This window comes from Podarcis liolepis, assembly GCF_965112155.1.
Source record: "Podarcis liolepis genome assembly, chromosome: 8".
NCBI classification, from domain to species: Eukaryota; Metazoa; Chordata; class Lepidosauria; order Squamata; family Lacertidae; genus Podarcis; species Podarcis liolepis.
The window spans coordinates 85683515-85705606 of record NC_139560.1 but is presented as its reverse complement, the minus strand read 5'-3'; the positions used below and the strand labels follow the sequence as shown (position 1 = coordinate 85705606).

Genomic DNA, 22092 nt, shown 5'->3' with positions numbered 1-22092 from the left:
TTCAGCCATCTGGGGAGGCGTTCTCGCTAGTTTAGAACCTAAATACGCAAGCAGAATAGCTTAATCAACCATGAGAAAATGGTCTTGAGCAGAAGACTATCCCATTATTGGCTTTTGCTGCAAAAGAGGAGCAAAATCTTTTCATTGAGTCTACAGAAGGGATGGGGAACCTGTTCCAGGTGTACGGTATTTGAATTTATCTCAGCAAATGTGGCCAGTGGGCAGAGATTATGGGAACTGTAGTCCCAACAACATCAAGTTAACCACTCCTGGTCTGCTTCATCTAAAAATGTGGTTTTGAATTGAATTCTACGCTCTTTGTGTTTTCTTCCCTGAAGTTTTGAAAAATGTTTAATGCCTGCAATAAGAGTGATAATTTAATGTTGTGAAATGCTCACATCAAGCCAGGGTGGTATTAGTTTGACTCAGTCTGAAAATATTTGCACTGCAAAACTATACAGGTAACTGCCATTTTGAGATTACTGTATATACTGGGAATTTGACCAGTTTGGCAATAACAAATAATTTCCCCTATCTTGGCTTAACTATTTATGACAACTCAACTATGCACAGAACATCTATAAATGTTCTCCTTAATTTTAGGTAGGATTGTGAAAAGCAGTTCATGCTAGAAGCAAGTAATATTTAAAACACAGGATGTAATTAATTATTATATGTTCAGGCTAGAAAAATCCCAAATGTAACCCAGCCCTATTTAATGATAGAAATCAAGATAAATGAGAATCTGTTTATCCTACAAACCTCATCAGATTATGATGGGAGGGTTTCTGTAATTCATAGAATAACTGGGTAACAAGTAGGGTCTTTGGAGTTATTTTCTCAGACATAATCATATTAATTGTAGACTTACCTTCTCTAGATCCATCCAGCAGCTCCTCAAACTCCTCTTCAGCGCCTATGGCTGGTTTTTCAGCAAACATTCAAGGAGCACGGGTTTATCTTCAAGGGCCAGCACCTGTTGGGACCCCCAGCTTTAACAGACAGCATTTTTCACCACACCCTTGGACAAGTGCTACAAATTCATGTAGGAGTTTTGGGGGTCTGTCTAATTCAACTCTTCAGTCTGTTGGTATTGACCTTTTTGCTGGCTGTATGATTCTAACACATAAATTTGTTTTCAGCATTAATTAAAGAAATTGAGGCAACTTTAAAAGATGAAATTACTGAACTGCTTAAAAGGGGCCAAATTAGACATAACATGCAGTCACATGAAGGTTCCCCTTCCTTTTCAGAGAGTTTGAGTAGAAGAATAGATGGAGTGAGGGTCACCTGCTGCTGGGTGACCTTGGGCCAGTCACACTTCTGTGAAGTCTCTCAGCCCCACTCACCCCACAGAGTGTTTGTTGTGGGGGAGGAAGGGAAAGGAGAATGTTAGCCGCTTTGAGACTCCTGAAGGGGAGTGAAAGGCGGGATATCAAATCCAAACTCTTCTTCTTCTTCTTCTTCTTGCTTGACTTTTCCCATCTGGCTTTCCCTACACACAAATCTGTCACAATTACTTTTCTCTCTGTTGGAAGGAAGATAAAGATACCCTTCCCCATTTCATTGTTTACCCACTCAAATTTGCAGCTCCCTATGACCACTGCTGGTCTTAAAAACAATTTAAAGGAAACATGCATGCAGTTGCACATTTGCTTTAGTTTAGACCCAATACTTTTAAACTGCCTCTATCTATCCATCTATCTATCTATCTGATCCCAGACAAATTAAGAATATCTGAATGTAAATACGTGATGATTAAGTCATGTTATAGATTCAGCTAGAGAGTTGGTCTATATAGGATGCTTGCTGAATGAGATCAGCTCTTGATAATTTTGTTTGTTCAGCAGTGATTTGGAGGAGGCTGCAATTATACACCACAAGGAAGCTGCTGGCTGGCTGCCTTTGGGTCATTTCTCCCCTTATCTCTCTCTTTAGTGGCTTATTTATCCTAGACATTGGTGTATGGAGATGGGAAAATCAGTTGAGTGCTTGTTAACAGACCACTACACAGTCCAGTCTGTTTCATAGATCAGTCATGGAGAAAACGTTCCCTATAGTTATTTTTAAGCTTAGTAAATAAACTAGAGAGCCATTGGCTCCTATGTCAGTCAGGGACAAAGAACAATAAACCTGGCAGATAGCTCTGAAGTATAAAAGTTTAAAGAGCCTAGATAACTTAGGCAGGGTGACCCAGCTCTTTGTTGAGGCTGATGATTAGAGACATTTGGGGAAGGGAGGGAGACCCTTTTGGCCGACAAGTCAGATCTTAATCTCCTTGCAGTCCATGGGCCACCTTTGGCAGGTGAGCAATCCCAGCCACCTGTCAGAATTGTCCAATAAGAAGTGGTCTGCTTTGCCAATGCATTCCCTGAAGCATGTTCTCAAACAGCTCCTTGATGGATGTACAGTTTTGAAGACATGAGCTAATCATAAACAATATCATGAAGCACCATGTTATAACCTAATTTAAGATGCATTAAAATTCAAATCACAGTTTTTATCTATTTCAAAATACTGATACTATACCAAAAAAAAATGTTTTTAGTATTTAAATCCCACTGATTTCAGTAGAAGTGTACTTTTGCTGAAGCATTGAGAATTTCATCTCTAGTGGAAACATCCTAGAGCAGCAGTTAAGGCAACTCAGCGTTTCATGTGTGATAAAGCAAGAGAACTGTTTTTTCATCAGGTGAATCTCCTATTCCATCAGTTTCCTCGGGATCATCCTCGCCCCTTTCAGCTGCTTCTGCACCTTCTTCTCTGGGTCAGCCAAAATCAGGGAGCACAGCACAAGATCGAAAGGTGCCACCGCCTATTGGAACAGAAAGACTTGCTAGGATTCGTCAAGGAGGTTCTGTCACACCTACCCCCTTGGGAACCAACTTTGCAGCTCCTGTTGGACACAGTGGTATCTGGTCATTTGGTGTTAACAATGTTTCAGGTGAGTATCTCAAAGGAAATGATTGTAAGAGTTAAAGAAAACAGTAATTTGCAAATACAGGATAAGGGTTCCCAGCCGTTATTATATCAAGCTCTTGAGCTTTTAACTAAATAAATCCTAAAGAGTCCATTGTTTAGACAGAAATTATTTAAACATCTTTAGTACTCATGTATTCCTGCACATTGTGCTTTTCCTACTTTATGCAAGAGTGGAAATCTTCCATGCAGGAATTTAATAATGCCAGTAGTAGCCCTGAATAGAAGAGTGTTTCTGAGAATAGCCAGCAAGGTGGCTAAAGAAGTGGAGCTGCAGGAAAATAAGTCTATACAGGGATACAGAACTGTTGCATGGCAGAAAGTTCAGAGAAAGGGGAGTAGGGAAAGTGGCTGACAGTGAGCCTTGTGTGAAAGGAATGAAGACACATGAGTAGAGAGCTCCAAAGCGAATCTTCAAGTCAGTGCAATGCTTCCCATGGAGTCAGTGTAGGAAACTGGAAAGGGGTGATCGGTATGGAGGAGACACAATGGTTTAGAAGAGGCATTCAGAGCAATTGAAGATAGCAGTTAACAGGAAGGAAGATCTTTCGATAAGTAATTTTCAGTAAATTGGATACGGAAGACCATTGAAAGGGCGTATAGAGGCTAGATGAGAACCTGGAGATACCAAAACGGGAGTGGTGCCAGGGTGTGACAACTTCTAGGATATGGGAAGAAAGGGGAGGGAGACGTGCCTTTGATGTGCAGTGATCAGACCCCAAATAAGGGAGGTACTGGCAAAAAGGGAACCCTATGATAGCAGCTGGAGTTTTAATTCCTGATTTTTTTACTGCTGCATTTTGTATTTCAGAAGAGGCAAGTCCTTTTGAATTTCAAATACAGTGGTGCCCCGCAAGACGAATGCCTCGCAAGACGGAAAACTCGCTAGACGAAAGAGTTTTCCGTTTTGGAGGTGCTTCGCAAAACGAATTTCCTATGGGCTTGCTTCGCAAGACGACAATGTCTTGCGAGTTCCTGCTGGTTTTTTTTTCCTCCCCCCCCCCTTTTGCTAAGCCGCTTATCAGCTGATCCGATCAGCAGATAAGCTGCTAAAAGCGCTAATCCGCTAATCCTTCAATGGGCTTGCTTCGCAAGACGAAAAAACTGCTAGACGAAGAGAATCACAGAACGGATTCTTTTCGTCTTGCGAGGCACCACTGTAGTAGTTTGTATCTTGGGGAGTAGGTATTGCTGCAGTGAATCAGTAAGTGAAGTTTCAGCTACTACCAAGTAGTTCTGTTGTGCAGATATGTCCTGCTAGCACCATGTTTGGCTTGAGACATTGGCGGGACACTTAAGAGAAGTGACTGAAAGTACAAGAGGATGTTGGTGAGGAGGGAAAGGGACAACTTACCCTTAAATGGCAGAGCAATTGTTTTGCATGGAGGTAGTCCCAGGTTGAATCCCTGGAATCCCCAGTTAGAAGGATGACAGAACTATCTACTGCTAGTCACAGATAATACTTGGGCTAGATGGGCAAACATTTTGTTATGATAAAGCAGTTTCTCATGTTCCTAAACCTCAGGCCACAGGAATCTCAGGAGGGTGGCAGATAAACTTTGTTAAAGGACACAGTCATTAATCTTGGAGAATGAGGACTGAGAACTAGTCCTTGGATTTGCCATGGAAAGGTCACTGCCCTTGAAGAGCAGTGTGTGTAGAGTTGGGTGGGCTCTTCCTGCAGCAGGAAGGAGCTTTTCTAACTTTTGGGTAATATGAGATAAAATTTGATTAATACGAGAGATTTTTCTGATCCCTAAACAAGTGCTTCGTTATCTTTCTAGAAGGCATGTCAGGTTGGTCTCAGCCTGTCATGGGAAATCATCCAGTGCATCAGCAGCTGTCGGACCCTGGCACCTTTTCCCAACATCAGCCGATGGAGAGAGATGACTCTGGAATAGTGGCGCCCTCAAATATTTTCCAGCAGCCTATGCCGAACAGCTTTGTAGATTTCTCTAAAGTACGCTTTCAAAAGTTTCTCTCTCTCACTTGCACACAGTCATACTATGCACAGACCTCCACACAGTTGCTTCAAATCAAACTAAATCATACAGCTGTAGAACATTCTTAGAATTTGTATTCTCAATGGAAGCTGTTTATGAACATTGGAGGCTTCTCAGCTTCCAGTCCTTCCAGAATAGCATCACTTCTGTTTGTCTGGGGTGTCTAATAGGCAATTTGTGCTAATTGGGGATAACATTCTGCATTGCTTGCAGTTTTGTGTATTAATATGTATTGTTGTGTATCTTCTTGTTCCACTTGCCAACCTTGCCTACCTGCCAAACCCCTTCTCCCCCCCACACACACACCTGGCCATTCCCTCATTCCTTTACACCTCACTCACCCCTTGCCTGTCTCCTTACAGCTCGCCCCAAGTCCCACCCCCTTTTAAAGGAGGGGAGAGATGCTTCAATTTTCTCTGAAGTGTCTTCCTTCTGTTAAACTTTGGTGCAGCTGTGTTTAGCAAAGAGAGGGAGGTGCTTTACAGAGCAATTTGCTTTCACAGCTGCCTACCTGCTGTTCTGTTGTCACGCTGGAGTTGGTGTGCCCAGCTATTGGCAGCCATGCGAACTGCCAGGTGGCAACAGCCTTACATTTTGATGTGTATAGGAAAGAAGAGCCTGTTACACAGTAATATAGTTACTCTTGAGTATCCAGGATTGTATATGTACTGTGGAGAGGAAAACTTTCCAAACTACTGGTTTACGGGTGGAATTCAACATGGTGCTCTTCCAATCATTCTGTTTGCACAAGCATCCCATCTTGCCTGATTGAACAGACCTCCCAACACTGTTCAGGAGGTTTTTCCTGACCCCCTCAAGCCAGTTGGGAAGCCCCACTTCCTATGCAGAAGTCCTTGTGCAGGGTTTCTGTTGGTGGGGGCTGTTAGGTGAATCCCACCCTATTTGTTTATAAGTTGTCCTGGAACTGTAGAGGGTTAAAAGAACCTTAATAACAGCCATGTTATAATTATACCAAAATTAGCACAAAACCCCAAATGGAAAACCAGCAGAATCAAATACAATATATAGCATATAACTATAGGTAAAGGTAAAGGGACCCCTGACCATTAGGTCCAGTCATGGTTGACTCTGGGGTTGCGGTGTTCATCTTGCTTTATTGGGTGAGGGAGCTGGCGTACAGCTTCCAGGTCATGTGGCCAGCATGACTAAGCCGCTTCTGGCGAACCAGAGCAGCGCACGGAAACGCCGTTTACCTTCCTGCCAGAGTGGTACCTACTTATCTACTTGCACCTTGACATGCTTTCAAACTGCTAGGTTGGCAGGAGCTGGGACTGAGCAACGGGAGCTCACCTTGTTGCGGGGATTCAAACCACCGACCTTCTGATCGGCAAGTCCTAGGCTCCCAGCATATAACCATAGCAGCCATTAAATATGTTTTGTACATTAAAGCATCAACCACATTGCAGAGACTTAAAGTCTTGTAGAACAGAAAAATATTAACATGGAATTGAAAAGATGACACAGGACAGGCTTCACTGGGAAGAACATTCTATAATTGGAGTCCACCCAACAGAAATGGCCCTCATGTCTACTCTGAGCTTTAATTGAGTGTGTACTGATGGGCATTTTGGAGCCCACAGGCACAGTGTTGGTGATCCCTACCTTACAGTACAGTAGGTAAATGTGCTGTTAGGCATGAAGGTCTGTTAGGTCCAATGTCCCAATTTACATAATATCTTGTGGGCAGGACCAGATTTATTATGATAGAAGAGGGATTTAATTGGTAAGGAAAGCAGTATAAACATTAATTTGGATGGGGAAATGTGGGAACTGCCCTGGCTTCTGTTGGCTAGAATGTTCACAAATTTCCAACAATATGCTGGTATCAAATAAATGAATCTTATCTAGTTAGGCAGCTTCTAAAAGAGGCGGATAGGTGCTAAAATGTGCTTTTATATTATGTGATGAATGTAAAAAAGAAATAATGTAGGGTTGACACAGATACATTATTCTAATGTAGAACATGAGTTGGTTAGTCTATGCTCAAGAGCCTCTTAGAGGTGGTGTAGAATTCTGCAGATAATCTCTGCATAACAATAGCATTGTACTCATTAGTTACCACAAATAAAATTGCTACTGATCTGTAAACCTGTTTCTCTGCTACCATTTTCTGTAAATTGCCATGTCTCTCCTTAGGGCCTTCCAATTTCCATGTATGGAGGCACTATTATACCGTCTCATCCTCAGCTAGCTGATGGACCAGGTGGGCCTCTCTTCAATGGACTTCATACTCCAGATCCAGCATGGAATCCCATGATAAAGGTTGTCCAAAATTCAACAGAATGTACCGATGCTCAGCAGGTGCAGTAATTAATGCTTTTTTGTACTGTTAAATTTTCAAACATCTGCCTTAAATAATATAATTGAATTTTTGTAAGAGTACAAGGAGTGTCTTCATTCTTCCATCCTAATGTTACATTTTCCTTAAGTGTACTTTAAAATGGAGTCTTGGTGGGATAGCTGATCATTAAATCTGGGTGTTGGGGCCAAGCTTTAGTCAGCTAGAACTTGGTTTTTTGCGCCACTTGATTCTGTAGGTCTTTGTATAGTGGTGTTGGAGCCATACTCTGAAATTAACTATTTTGTGATGTTTCTCCTCCTGTAGATTTGGCCTGGCACCTGGGCGCCTCACATTGGAAACATGCACCTCAAATACGTCAACTGATTTAGGAGGGCCTACCTTTTTCTTTCCTTTTCTTTTTTTTAAGCCTTGTTTGGAGAAACATATGACCTTGGAAGAACTTGGGAATTTTTTTAATGTGCCTAACTAAGCAATTTTTCTGCGGGCTATAACAAGAGAAACTTGTTTGCCCATTGTGTAAGAACAAAATGAGTTACCTATTCAACTGATTCTGTTCTCCAGTTAGTTTAGCCATTTTGAACTCAAAATCGGATGAACCTAGTGCTTTTGGCTAAACACTACTGAATGCTACTTGTATGCAGCAGAGAACTAGATGAGTACATGATTTCAACCTTTTAGGGTGATAAATACATGTATAATTGTTTACATACTTAAAAGGAAAAACGTTGAGTAAATTTCATGTCGTATAGTGGCTCTACTTTATGTAGCCTGTATTAATGTGAAATATTTACCTGAATATTCAATAAAAAGATGAACATTATAAGTTTTGTGTAATGATCTTAATGAAATACCAGTTGCAAGATTGTACCGTTGGATTGGTACTGTCAGTACTTAATTTTAAGATCGTTAATAGATTCCCAGCACTTTTAGAAAACTGTTGTACTATATACAACACTGTTTCCAGTACTATTATCTGTTCTGGTATTTGATAGAAAGTCAGAGAAATCTAGAATATGGTTGAATCACTGGACGGCCATGGTAGCTGACTCCTCAGCACTGTAGCCAAGGGTAGTTTTATTCAGTGGACACAGTCTACCAGGTTGTGTTAAAGTAGGCACTCAGAAATCTAACACACATGCAAATATATATTTATACTTAAAAATATTTTTAATAAAGATAACAGTATCACAAGCAGAACAAACCAACCTAAGAATCATCAGCAGGTGTTAAGAGTACATATAGCAACACATCAAGCTACTTCACTTAAGTAACAGATTCATATTTAAGTACACATTCCATACCAACCTAAGGTATCTATACCCAACATATACCTCAGAACTAAAATTAAATTATCTTTAAACATGGAAAATTCTTCTCTGACTTCAACTCTCAAAAATGGACTTGCAGAGTTACGAGATGCTATGCCAAAGCCATGTTTCTTCCTTGGGAAGTGGGTGACTTTACTGTGCTGGTGCCCTAAGTCATATTTCATAGCGATGCTCTAAAACTGGCTGCTTTAATATGAAACCTCAGCATCAGTTAATTAACTTGTCTCACAGGTTGTCATATTTCTGGATTTGGAAGAGCTTGCCATGCAGAAGCAGAAATACTAAAAATAAAAAAATTCCTTCCAGTAGCACCTTAAAGACCAACTAAGTTAGTTAGTGTATCTGAAGAAGTGTGCATGCACACGAAAGCTCATACCAAGAACTAACTTAGTTGGTCTTTAAGGTGCTACTGGAAGGAATTTTTTTATTTTGACTATGGCAGACCAACACGGCTACCTATCTGTAACAGAAATGCTAAGTTGTGTTTGGCTGGAGTGCACAGAAGAAAGCTAATTTGTTTCTAACACAACGGGGCTTGCCAGCAGGCCACACACTCATCTCCTTCACAATGTGGCCCAGTAGTGAAACTAGTTGCTGACTAGGGATCATAGAATCATAGAGTTGGAAGAGACCACAAGGGCCATCGAGTCCAACCCCCTACCAAGCAGGAAACACCATCAGAGCGCTCCTGACATATGGTTGTCAAGCCTCTGCTTAAAGACCTCCAAAGTAGGAGACTCCACCACACTCCTTGGCAGCAAATTCCACTGTCAAACAGCTCTTACTGTCAGGAAGTTCTTCCTAATGTTTAGGTGGAATCTTCTTTCTTGTAGTTTGGATCCATTGCTCCGTGTCCGCTTCTCTGGAGCAGCAGGAAACAACCTTTCTCCCTCCTCTATGTGACATCCTTTTATATATTTGAACATGGCTATCATATCACCCCTTAACCTCCTCTTCTCCAGGCTAAACATGCCCAGCTCCCTTAGCCATTCCTCTAAGGGAAAAGACAGCTCATCACCTAAAGAGTACAAGGCTGCAGATATACACTGGTGCACTTAGTCTTTTGGTAACCAATGATGAGTATGATGCAGGACTCTGTGTATAATAATCAAATTTATTGTGGGCAGATACAATCAGTAAGTTCTCCAAATGCTCAGGATGTAGAGAAGAATTGGGAATCTAATTCTATGTAGCAGTTCAATTGCCAAGCTCACCCAGTGAGTTTAATACTTGAAAGGGGTTTTGAACTAAGATCTTCCTGTTCAGATCCTACCCCCTAGAGCAGGGTCTGCAACCTTTAAGACAAAAAGAGCCACTTGGACCGAAGGGAAAAAAAAACGGAGCTGCAAAACCATTGCGACATTTAAAACAGTGGGGAGTGTCGGGGCACACAATGCGCCTCCTCCCCTCGCTAGTATCCGTCCCGGAGCCGCGGCAAAGGTGTAAAAGAGCCACATGCGGCTCCGGAGCCGCGGGTTGCTGACCCCTGCCCTAGAGCATCGGTAGGGAACCTTTTTTGGCCTGGCAGGCCATATATATGTAACTTCCCTACCCCATGGCTAACTTTAACAGATGGGCAGAGCCAACCACCTGCCAGAGTTAACCCACAGGAAATACACACGCTAAGCAGTCAGCTGATGGACAGGTAGACATGGTTCAATGGGTTTTTTGTTAATCCAAATACTGCAATATGTAAAGTGAATTGAGAGTAGATTCCCATTTATAGAAGTGTGATCTCAACTGCCAAATCTGGTCACCTTATGACATCAAAGTTCCAAGATAAATCAGTACCTTTTTGCACATTGTTCTAGCCTGCCTGAACACACAAAATTCCCAGGTGAAGAAAGAGTCTTACTAATTTGCAGGGTTTTGAACGTTACATTCCACAGATGTAAATTTTGAGGAAGAGATGTTTACCTGTCCTTTACAAGTGCAAAACACATAAAATAGTGGTTTAGGGTTTTTTAAATCTCCACTGCACCCAAATTCCTGGGTTGGAAGCAAGTCTGGCTTCCTTCATTTCTGATACACATGACTAGGAATGTAGCCTGTACAAACTCAGCTGGAATGTGTTATTAGGACAAAGACTAGCCTCTGGTGGCAGCAAGAGCAGCACATTTCCTCCCTTTGTGAGTTTTGTTAAAGAGTGATTTAAATGGAGGACATGGATGTTTATAACCAGCCTTAGGAGCAAGATTTTGACACACACTTCTCATTTTCAGGGCTGTACCATGTGCATTTGTTAGTGTCTGTTTGGTTGCATCATTCTGATAGTCTGTCCAAGTTGTGTTTGTCGAGCAGCTTGTCTAGCACCACCTGGGGGTGGTGGAGGGAATTCCACTACAATGCTGTTAGTGAATCTTTATGGTATCAAGAAAAAAAAACAATCCTTAAAGCTAACAGTGAAAAAATTGTTTGGTACAAATTGCAAAGTGACCTTAATCAAGGGCTTTCACCTCAGTCTTTTATAACCAACATTCCACTGCTAATGGATAAATCTCTACACCATACATAATTTTATAAAACACTATCCTATGCTACAAACATAGCCTTTCTTAGTAGGAAAGGTACTCCAGGTCCCCATTCATTTTTATTACCCCACGATACTATGTGATGGGCTTGTCAGAATTGTGCAAAGTATTCCAAGTGTGTCTGCACTGCAACTACATATTAGGACATTACAGTACTGACAGTTGTATTTTAGTCCTCCTTCCTTATAATCAAAGCTACCACATATATCCAACATTAGCCAGAAGTATGACTAATTTTGGATGTTACCAAGTATCTCTTGGGTGGGGAGAATATTTTTTTATTCATGAAAGAAGATGGAATACAGAAAAGAAAAATACAGCTAATATCCTTTGAATACATTAGGACAATTCACAAATTACAAATCATATCCATAAATGATTGAAGTCAGAAGGATTCTACAGCATCAGAGTATCAATCAGAGTTCACAACTATATCTCTGTATCTCGGTATTTAGAGATCTTCTGAAGAAAAACTTTTAATATATTGTGTGGTGCTGGTAACAAGTCCTAGACGTTGGTGTATTGTACTAGGATCATGTGGCTGTTGCATGAAGAAAAAAATCTTCCAAACGGGGCGGGGGGGGGTTATTTAAGTCTCTGCTTAATCCAAGCTGATAATTCAGTTTCTCTGATATGGCCATACTTGGTCATATATTTTTCTTTGCTTACACCTAGATAGTTTCAATATCTTGATACTAGCATCCTTGCAGTTGTAAGTATCTTATTTGTAAGTATATTTCCATTGGTCTGGGGGCCATCCCCAAAGAGCCAAGGTGGGGATTGGCTATGAGATTTGTTTTGTGATCAGATTTCTGCAAACACAACTTCCCAAAATTCTGCTGCCCAACACTCCTGCCAGATGAGCATATGTTTGCCTTTTACTTTCTTGTATCTCCAGCATCACAGAGAGATTGATGCTGTTGTAAGATAGAGCTGCAGGTGTGCAGTACCATCACAAGGCCATTTTTAACAGGGCCTCTTGGGTGTGGGCTGAGATCAAGGGAATGGAGACTGAAAACCAAATGTTTCCCTAATCTGAGGTGTCTATTGTGCTAACTTTTCCCAGCACCCTTGGAACACCTGAGTCTAGCCCAGCCAATAGCCTATAATGTATGAATTTGGGAAACATGCCGTGGCATTGGTATTGTGGGTAAAAATCATTTGCTCAAAGTACCTTTTTTACTGCAGCATCATATGTTGTTGGCCTTTCTTGAGTAGACCTAGCAGTCACACTAATTTTAGTGGGCCTACTCTGAGTAAAATCTATTTGACTAGTACCCAAAGATGGTTTTAAAACCATTAAAATTGCTAATAGATTAAAACTAAATACCAGTACACAAACCAAAGCCAATCAAATCTAATGCTGTCAAAAGCTAAAGCATTTTTAAGTGGTACCTAAAACTTATCTTTGGGAAGGACCATAGCTCAATAGTAGAACATGCGTCCTGCATGCAGAAGGTCCATGTTTTGCCTCCAGCACTTCTACATAAGGCTGAGAATCTGTTTGAACCCTGGAGAACTCCTGACTGTTAGTATAGAGTACATTGAGAAACTACAGGTGGTGGTCTAAAGTTTGAGACCCACTGAAGAAAAAATCCCTTCTGTGGCCACCCACCTTTCCCGTAGGGTCTTTTAATATATGGGTATGGTCGCATTTTTATTCGACATAAAGTATATGTCCTTATATTTAAAACAAACTACACTAGGATTCTAGCAGTTTATTATTTTTTATGCACCATTTTGACCAAGCTCCCCAGCTTTCTCCTCCCAGCCCTGAGGCAGATTAGAGCTAGTGAAGGAGCCCAAGGTCAGCAGGGAGCTTCATGGCTAGTCCAGTGCTCCATGTTTGCCCTACACTGACTTGCCATTTGACTCCTTTGGACACTATATGTGTAGAGCAAATTGCCTCTAGTAGGTAAGAAACCAAGGCAGGGGAGCTGAATCTAAAACATTGGGAAGTAAATCACTGAATACAATTGCTATTGTTTTTCAGTGTTGGTGTTGCAGTGTTGGGAAGTGGTTCTTGGAACACTTGAGAGAAGAGGAGCAAAATCATAGGGCAACCCTTGGTCACAACTCCATGGGTTAGTCTGGAGCTAAACAAGGAGTCTGGGTTCAGACAACACACTAAGCCAAACTATGGTTTAGCTCAGCATGGCAGAAGAGAAAAGTGGCTGCTGTCTCTTCTCCTAGAGCCCATGTGCTCATACTAAGCCATGGTTTGGTTTAACATAATGTGTGAATCATGCCAACATGTAGACTGTTGGCAATGTCCAGTACAGCCTAGATGGAGGATGACACCTTGCTTCTGAGGTGTCGTTGGATTCTAGCTGCTGTTATGCTTGTGTACAGCAAGACATTTAAGAGGCCCATTTGCAGCCAACAGCTGGAGGCTGGGAACTCATCTAATATGTGTATTATACAAGTTAAGATACAAGACTTGTTTCTAAGAATTAGCAAAATTAAGGTAACAACATAAGCCTTAACTTATAGATGCTGTCACTGAGCTGTCGTAGCTCAGTCGGTAGAGCGTGAGATGCTTAATATCAGGGTTCTGGGTTTGAGCCCCATGTGAGATAAAGGGGAAATAAAGTGTAATGTTACCTTGAAACTGTGTACACAGTATTCCAATTAAAAAACAACAACCACAAAAACTTATAGATGCTGTCAGCCGATCAGAAGGATCATTGCTGAATAACAGTAACTCCCCACCCAAAGGTTAATGGAATGTTACTATTGAATTACGATAGTAACCTTCAATAGTTGCCACAATGGAAAAATTACTTCCAGAATTAAACTGCATTGTTTAAGACTGAAAGAAGCAGGATGCACAGCAACTGTTGTCATCATATTCTCCACGCTGCCCCAAGAGCATGTGGAAAGAACGTCACAGTGGGAACTGGTTGAATGGAAGCCAGTAGAGGGGTTACAGTAAAAAAAATTACAGCAGCACAATATCCTCTCTACAATGAAGACATTGCAGTAAAAAATGGTTCCTTTAAAATAAAATAGAAATAGCATCTATCCCAGGGGTCAGCAAACTTTTTCAGCAGGGGGCCGGTCCGCTGTCCCTCAGTCCTTGTGGGGGGCCAGACTATATTTTCTTGGTGGGGGGACAAATTCCTGTGCCCCACAAATAACCCAGAGATGCATTTTAAATAAAAAGACACATTCTACTCATGTAAAAACATGCTGATTCCCGGACCGTCTGTGGGCCCGATTTAGAAGGCAATTGGGCCAGATCCGGCCCCCAGACCTTAGTTTGCCTACCCATGATCTATCCCCTCATTTTGGTTGAATTGCTGAGGACAGATATGCAATTGCTGGGAAACATGAGACCTCACTTTTGTACAGCATACATTTTCCTAGAAAGATCTGAATGAAAAATACAAGGTACATGCAACCCAATCTATGTGTGTGTGTGGGGGTGCGTTTCAGGTCATTGTGTCCAGTGGAGGAGCATGCACAAGCCCACGCCTCCCCATTCCACCCCCTTTTCCAGCCACTTCTGGGTTGCCGCAATGCGCATGCGTGCAGTCACACGTAAATCGGTCGTTGCCTGTAGATGAAGACCAGGAACCTTATCCAAACTGAAATGAACTCCAGAGCAGCAGTAGCTGTAAGTGCAAGCTCTTAGTTTCAGTACCACATGTATCAGTCTGGAATTTTCATTGTACACTTGCATTACAATTGCATCACCAAGTCACTTCCTTCCATTTTGTACCAAGTCCAGAAAGGGCTGGCTATTTTTAACCACAGTCACCAATTTCAAATAGCTGCACAGAATTCTCCAGCTTACTTGAGAGATTCTCCTGAAGCTTTGAGCTTTGGTCAGATTGGCAAAAATTAACTTGAGTAGGTCACCAATGCTCAGGAGATAAAACACCTTCCTCTGCTGCTTAGGAAATCAGTCCCCTGCGGGCCCAGTCTTATACTGCCAACTCCTTGGACTTGGCCAAATCTTACTGGCATTCTGGTTCCAAAGAGGTTTCAACTTTTTGCTCGTAATCTTCCGTTGCCAGATCTTCTGTATGCAAGTTTCTTGTTTCTGCAATGAGCCTTTTCACTCCTACCATCCACTGGCTCACTTCAGTGACATGGTCCACAATTAGTGAGCGATGGATCTCATCAGCTGCATCCCAGTGCCGCTTCTTGAGCTCTGAAAGTAAAAAGAAAGCATCTCAGAACTGCAAAAGGTAATGAAAAAGTAGCCCAATTCAACTGCGTCCCTTGACCCTAGCTCCTAAGTCACTAAAGAATTAAGGAATGCAGATGTTTGTGGCTCCACAGGCCACACACATGGACTGCATGCTAATCCTACTGCAGCAGTAGTTCTGCTATAGGAATTATTTAAGGTGGCCAGAGGCTGTAAGATAAGAGTTTACAATGAGGAATGTTGCCGCAGAGCATTGAACCTTGTCCTTGCTGCTTACCTTGTGTCAGAATCTTCATTCCTTTTCTCACTGGGGCAGAGAGTTTCCCTTGTACCCACATCTGCTGCAGGATTCCTAAGCGCTTGCTGATGTCATCACAAACCTGTTTCTGAAAAAAGCAATTCTTATTAGGAAGCACATCTCGCAAAGGTTATGTTTATAACTACTCACCACAGTCTTCTTGGTCCTCTTAAGACAAAAGGGAATGGCAAAACCCTCATTAGCTTTGAGCTCACAAAAAAGCAAAGCTGTTTGCCTGCCTTTATTTTCATCCTACCAGTTTTATAATTTCACTCTAATCTCTGCTAAAGCAATAGCTATACCTAAGATTTGTCACTGCAGACATTGTGCCAAACCATAGTTCAATATGGTGTCCTAGTTAAACCATCTATTTTCAGAGTCTGGCAGAGTCTCTAGCTCACTGTGGATACCATCTTTTCAACACTGCCTGACACATTAATCAAGTCCTCATTGCAAGAAGTCCACAACAACAGAGCTCCAATTTTAAATAATATCTAGACCTGTTGGAATTCCAGCTACAGAAAGTCAAAACCATTTCATGTTAGATGCTACACTTAGATGTGATCCACAGTAATGCAAGAGATAGAAGCCTCACTCCATATATTTCTAATGATCAGCACCTCAGTTTTTTAGGTATTTGGCTTACACGCACATACAGGTGGCTGGAAAACTGCAAGCATCTTGCCATCTCATCCTCTTACTTCCCTTTCCCCAGAATGTCTCCGTTATCTGGGGATCATTTTGCCTGCGTTTTTGTTTGCTATGTCTTACGGGTTTTTTTGTGGGGGGTTGCTTGCTATCTTTCTCTCTCTTCTTTTTCTTCTTTCTGTAGTTACTGGGAGTGTTGTGCCGCTGGTTTATTAGAAGATGTTTTGTCTGGGGGTTTTGCTACCTAGTTGTTGAGTATGCTTGAGGCATGAGTTGTGGGGGAAGGAGGCCAGCGCTTTTTTTTTTAAAAAGTGCTTTGTTTTGAGGTGTATATAGGTGTTTTTATTGTTTCATGAGGTTCAGAGCATTGCCAGTTTTTTCTTCTGTGAAATGGTGCACATTACACCTTCTTAGATTTCCAAATGTGCCCCCACACCCTCTGCTCTAGCTGATCAACTAATCACTTCAGTACAACGAAGCAGACCACAACTGCTCATACAGAGGCAAAAGAACTTTCTTCCCTCCAAAGTAAAATGGGGAAATCCTGAAAAGGCAGCAATTCTACTTACTCGTACAGATCTCCTGCAATTGGCCAGAGCCTCATTCAAGGGGGCAAGAACATCTTCCACATGGCAATCCTCTCCAGTCTCAGTGACGGGTTGGTTTGTGGCATCTGCCCTCACAGAGCGGCCTGGCAAACCAGGAGGAGGCAAGCCCACCGGGGGCGGTGGAACAGCTGACGACGCTGCTGAGCAGGTAGCACTTTCTGGACCAGGTGCTAAAAGACACAATCAAGCATACAACCAGTGTATAGTACATAGAGAAAATTCTGGGTCTCAGAATCAGGCAAGCAAAGCCAAGCCACACCCCTTAGATAGAAACCAAGACTTTTATGTCATTTGCCCAGTACTGTGGAACGCTCTGTCAACAGAGGTTCAGCAGACACCTTCTGTTTCAACTTTTAAACATCTGATGAAAACTTCTCTATTCCATCAGGCTTATGCAGGGAATTAAGAACACAACTTTCCACAATAGTTAGCTGATTTCAACTTTGTATACTTTTTGTTGTATGTTTTTATGTACAATTGTTGTACACAGCTTTGATTTTTTTTAAGAATAGCAGTATTTGTGTAAGTAAATAAATAAATTTGATTCAGTTATGTAGTTCCCACCCTCAGAATTTCTGCACGCACTTCCTTTAGAACACACATCACACAAAAACCCAACCTCCTGATCAAGACCAAACAGCTCTCAGAGGATGACCAGTTTTTCTGAAGAATATCTATTGATCCCTTTAAAAATTGGGCTGGATGAAGCACTTTCATGTTGAGAGTTTCACAGAATATTTTTAAATAGATATATCTGATGGGAAACCACTAGCAGAAAGAGTGCAATTCTGAGGTGGGTCCAGGAATTGCATCAGTAATCCTTAAGCAGGTCACAACTTTCTCCAAGAAGAAAGGGGTGGGGCCTCCAGTCTGGGAATGGAGCTGTGAGGGACGTCCTTCTGATCGCTCCGACTAAATACTTGGAAAGCAGCTCTGTGCTGCCAAAAGATTAATGTCAAATGGTAAATGAACTTTCTACTATCTCTTTACTACTTAAGATAAATCACCATGTCGACCAACAAGAGAGCTGCTGAAAGAAAAAAAGCGGCAGAAACAAACGCTGAAAAAAATATGGCTGATGCAAAAAAAAAAAAAAAGCTGACTCAAAGGCTACTGAGCATTAACAGGCAGACGCAAACACTTTACAAAATATCCTGGCCCGGCTTCAAACCCTAAACCATATACAAGACCAGCTGAGAACTCTAACAAAAGACTTTAATGAGTTCTGGGTACAATTGGCGAACTGTGAAGGCAGACTGGACTCGTTTGAGAAGTTTTCACAGGACTCTCGCAGCACTCTTTATTGTGGGAACCCATAGTCACACTTGTGATATTCTGTGAGAAAAATTCCTGTGTGATTCTTGCTGTGTGCCTGTCAATCTCCGGAACTGACTTTTATTTCTGTTTTACGTTATGATCTTCAAATCCATCTTGGAATTAGGAATGCTACAAGTTATTGATAAGCATGGCCTTCCTTTGGACAGTCTGAGTTTGGACATCTCGCCACATGAAATCTCATATTTTAAAGCATGGTTTTTGTGCTGATTGCACTTCTGCTTGTCTGTCCAAATTTGCCCTTGGTATGCCAAACTACCGATTTAGACTCCTATATAACCAGCATCACAAATATCAAACAGAGAAAAGCCTTTACAGCTCTGCAGTTCCAGCCTATGTGTTCTGCCATATTTGAAGGACACGATTGCTGGATCGCTTATGAAGAGAGTTTGCCCACATGGAGGAAATCTGCCTGAAGACTTACCCCACTAGACTGGTTGCCCAGTCTATGAGGATTAAGAGCAGCTTTGTTCAACAAGTTAAATCTCACAGTTGGGAGATTGGCTGGGTATTTGAATAACATTTTATTAGAATACAAATAAAAAACAGCCAGCTTTGCCTTTAGAGTGGCAATTTTAGGGAGACGTTTGTGGAGGTGACAAGTTGAGGTCTTCAGGGGAGCAAGCTCTTATCCTCACCTAATGTCTGGTTTTAATAATTAAGCTAACTGTTTAATGTATTTCATTCTGTTTTATGTATTTTGCCCTTTGTAATAGCTTCAGCTCTTTGCATGTTTCTTACGGGTACATATTTTTTTTTAACTAATAATGCAAGCAAGACTCCTGAGCAGCCCTTCTACAGGAGGCCCTAGGGCTTGGAGTGAAGTTGGCTACAGGAGGCAGCGGGAGGGAGAGAGGAAGGAAGGAAGAGCCTCAGGTGGTGGGCTCTGCCTTCCCGGCAGGTGTGGGGAACTTGACCCATCTCGGCACAGGAAGAGATGGACAGTCCCAGAGGCTCCTCCAGGGCTCCCATTAAGACAGCCGCTTGCAGGGGCTGTTGGCTGGCTTGTTTACAAATTCCATGAAATAAATAAGTGAATGACTGAATAAGTGAACGTATTGTGACGGAGAGAAGGATTATGGTAAAGATAGCAAGGTCACTTAATATGGGAAATATTAAGTGGAGAAGAGGAGGTTAAGAGGAGAAGAGAAGGTTAAGGGGTGATATGATAGCCATGTTCAAATATATAAAAGGATGTCACATAGAGGAGGGAGAAAGGTTGTTTTCTGCTGCTCCAGAGAAGCGGACATGGAGCAATGGATCCAAACTACAAGAAAGAAGATTCCACCTAAACATTAGGAAGAACTTCCTGACAGTAAGAGCTGTTCGACAGTGGAATTTGCTGCCAAGGAGTGTGGTGGAGTCTCCTACTTTGGAGGTCTTTAAGCAGAGGCTTGACAACCATATGTCAGGAGTGCTCTGATGGTGTTTCCTGCTTGGCAGGGGGTTGGACTCGATGGCCCTTGTGGTCTCTTCCAACTCTATGATTCTGTGAAATATCATAATGACAGCATCCTTGATTGACAAATAGCATCCAAAAAGAGTTACATGGCCTGCTGCTATGGAGAGAGCTAATCCGCCCGCGAAGCGGATTTGGTTGGGAACCCTGATTTTATAGTCCCGAGTTTTGTTTTGTTTCTACACTTTCCCTGTTCACAAAACAATAAGAAGGGAGGGAGAAAAGAAAGGAGGAAAGCATCAGGCGACGGAAGAAGATTGGAAAAAATTTAAGAACTATCTTAAGAAATATTGTAAAATTAATGAGTGTTAGAATGACGCTGGCTTTATAAATTAAGGGGTTTACAGCTGTAAATGTTAAGATTAAAGAAAAGAGGAGGTTATAAATTTGATAAAACTAAGAGTAAGGATTTGCTGAAAAAAGTTTGAAAATAGAATGCAGAAAGGGGAGGTATGGGGAAGTCGGGGAAGTTAGATACAAGAAAATAAGGTTATGAAATTATACTTGTTATTGTTATTGTTTGTGTTTTTGTGTCTGTTTATAAAAAAATTGTGAAAATTTTAATAAAAAATTATTTAAAAAAGAAAGAAAGAAGGAAAGCATCTCGGCGTCTCCTCACCTGGCCCGTGAGGAAGAGGAAGAGGAGGAGGCGGCGGCGGTGCTGCTCCCGGAGCCGCTGCCGGGCGTCGCGTCAGGATCCCCCGCTTGCCGCCGCCGCCGCCGCCGCCTCCTGCCCCGGAAGCCTGAAGCTGCTGCAGGCCGTACGAGAACTGAGGCGGGTCGTTCCAGCCGCGCTCGCGGTTCCCTGGAAAGGAAAGCGAGACGTCAAGGCCAGCCCTCCGCCGGCAGCCCTCTCGCCCGCCCGCCCCTCCGGCGCCCCCTCACCCGGCTTCACGTAGAGCTCCGCCATGGCCTCCCCTCAGCCGCTTCCCGGCGCGTGACGTGGCGGGCCGGATCCGGAGGGGAAGGGCGAAGGGCGCCAGGCCCGCATGCGCCGAGGAGGAGGCGGCGGCAACGGCGGCGGGCCTCGGTCCGGGCCCGGGCGGCGCTTCGCGGGTGGACTCTGGCCCAAGGAGCCCGGCCGCGAGGGCGTGGGGTTGGCCGGCCTCGCCCGCCCCGCGCCCTTCTCCTGCGGCCGAGGGCCAGCCAGGGGGGCTTGCTCAGAACAATTTAATGGGTTAAACTGAAAAAAACCAAGGTTAGACCGTTAAGATAAATTATAGAATAAAAATTGAGACAGATGGGAAGAACTTACTGAAATAGTGAATTGAACTAGAATACAAAAAAAAGGGAGGTGTGAGGAGGTCGATGAAACAAGTAAAGGAAAGGTAAAGATATGGAATACTGGATGTGTGTTTTAGTTTCTTTTTTGCTGTATTGTATGGTTTTTATATGTTTTATATGTTTTGTTATTGGTTTTTTTGGTGTGTTTTTTCCTTCTTCTTTTTTCTGTAATTTTTAAACTTTTAATAAATATCATTTTTTTAAAAAAAAAAGAACGTGAGCCACTGAGGTAAAGGTTGCTGCGTAACTCAAAGGTAATACTACTGTACTTAGAAAAATGAAAATGTATATACACATTTAATTAAAATAATATTAACAACTCGGTGGGTTCCCGCCCTTGCTGTGCAGAAAAGCAGCGCCTTTTTAATAACCATGTTAACAACAACAATAAATTTATAAAAGAAAGACAAGAAATGATTCTGGACAGAGAAAAGAAAGGACTTTTTCAGGCAGCGCTGGGTCGGAACTGCGGAACTCGCTCCCTCCGGAGGCAGCGGAGACCAACTCGGGTGGCTTTAAACCAGGATCAGAGCAGTTCGCGGAGGAGGAAGAATTTTTATTATTTCGGTCACAGACCAGTTCCAGCCCACATACAATATCAAGGAAGTCCTAAACCACGATAGGGATACATTCGAATTTGCAATTAGGTATAACAGAGACAATGCAGGTATAGCAACAGTTAAGAAACATATAAATGCTTCCAAGTACCAGTTGCTGGAAACCGCAGGAGGGGAGAGTTGCTCTTGGGCTCTGGTCCCGCTTGCCGGCTTCCCATAACTGGCCCTGGCCCTCATCAGCTGTAGGCCAAAGAAGGGCCTCCTTTTATGATCGCAGGGTCCAGGTCAGTTCATAGGGAGGAAGCAGGCCTTGAGGTACTGTGATCCGGAGCCATTTAAGACTTTATAGGTCAAAACCAGCACATTGAATTGGGCCCAGAAACTAACTGGCAGCTAGTGTAGTTGGGCCAGGATCAGTGTAATATGCTTAAACCTTCTTGTCCTGGTGAGCAAATGTTGCACCAGCTGGAGTTTCGGAAACATCTTCCAAGACAGCCTCCTTATAACACATTGCCATAACCTAACCTAGAGGGAACCAGAACATAGATGGCAAAAGTATTCATCTTTGGTTTGCACTTTTGGG

General features: G+C 42.4%; 2 protein-coding genes across 28 annotated transcripts in view; one reads left to right on the top strand and one right to left on the bottom strand.

The window, feature by feature from the left end:
- Nucleotides 1-8128, top strand: part of LOC310714070 (ankyrin repeat and KH domain-containing protein 1-like) — an 89031-nt gene extending 80903 nt beyond the window's left edge. For 4 of the 26 annotated variants that reach the window (XM_083518928.1, XM_083518939.1, XM_083518946.1 and 1 more), the window contains 5 exons: nt 881-1090; nt 2693-2944; nt 4764-4939; nt 7140-7304; nt 7609-8128. In XM_083518928.1, the coding sequence (XP_083375054.1) occupies nt 881-1090; nt 2693-2944; nt 4764-4939; nt 7140-7304; nt 7609-7668 (863 nt within the window). In that variant the 3' untranslated portion in view covers nt 7669-8128. Of the gene's footprint in view, nt 1-880; nt 1091-2692; nt 2945-4763; nt 6025-6362; nt 7305-7608 lie in introns of those variants that run through there. The other 22 variants (XM_083518948.1, XM_083518933.1, XM_083518942.1 and 19 more) reach the window with 16 other exon arrangements.
- Nucleotides 8129-11426: 3298 nt separating this feature from the next.
- On the bottom strand, nt 11427-20699 carry SRA1 (steroid receptor RNA activator 1). 2 transcript variants are annotated; one of them, XM_083518205.1, is made up of 5 exons: nt 20554-20699; nt 20288-20473; nt 16836-17044; nt 15598-15706; nt 11427-15323 (listed from the first exon to the last, which is right to left on the bottom strand). In XM_083518205.1, exons 1-5 carry the CDS (start codon nt 20576-20578, stop codon nt 15127-15129), a joined length of 726 nt encoding a protein of 241 aa, XP_083374331.1. In that variant the 5' UTR covers nt 20579-20699; the 3' UTR covers nt 11427-15126. The 2 variants fall into 2 exon arrangements, with proteins under 2 accessions (XP_083374331.1, XP_083374332.1); XM_083518206.1 differs by having other exon boundaries at nt 16836-17032.
- Nucleotides 20700-22092: the final 1393 nt, after the last annotated feature.

Bases quoted from the DNA above. Each gene is read 5' to 3' on its own strand.
- SRA1 (XM_083518205.1), bottom strand. From the start codon at position 20,578: ATGGCGGAGCTCTACGTGAAGCCGG. The intron at 15,707-16,835 runs GTAAGTAGAATT...TGCTTTTTTCAG, and splicing joins ATTGCAGGAGATCTGTACGA to AAACAGGTTTGTGATGACAT. The intron at 15,324-15,597 runs GTAAGCAGCAAG...TTTTACTTTCAG, and splicing joins AATGAAGATTCTGACACAAG to AGCTCAAGAAGCGGCACTGG.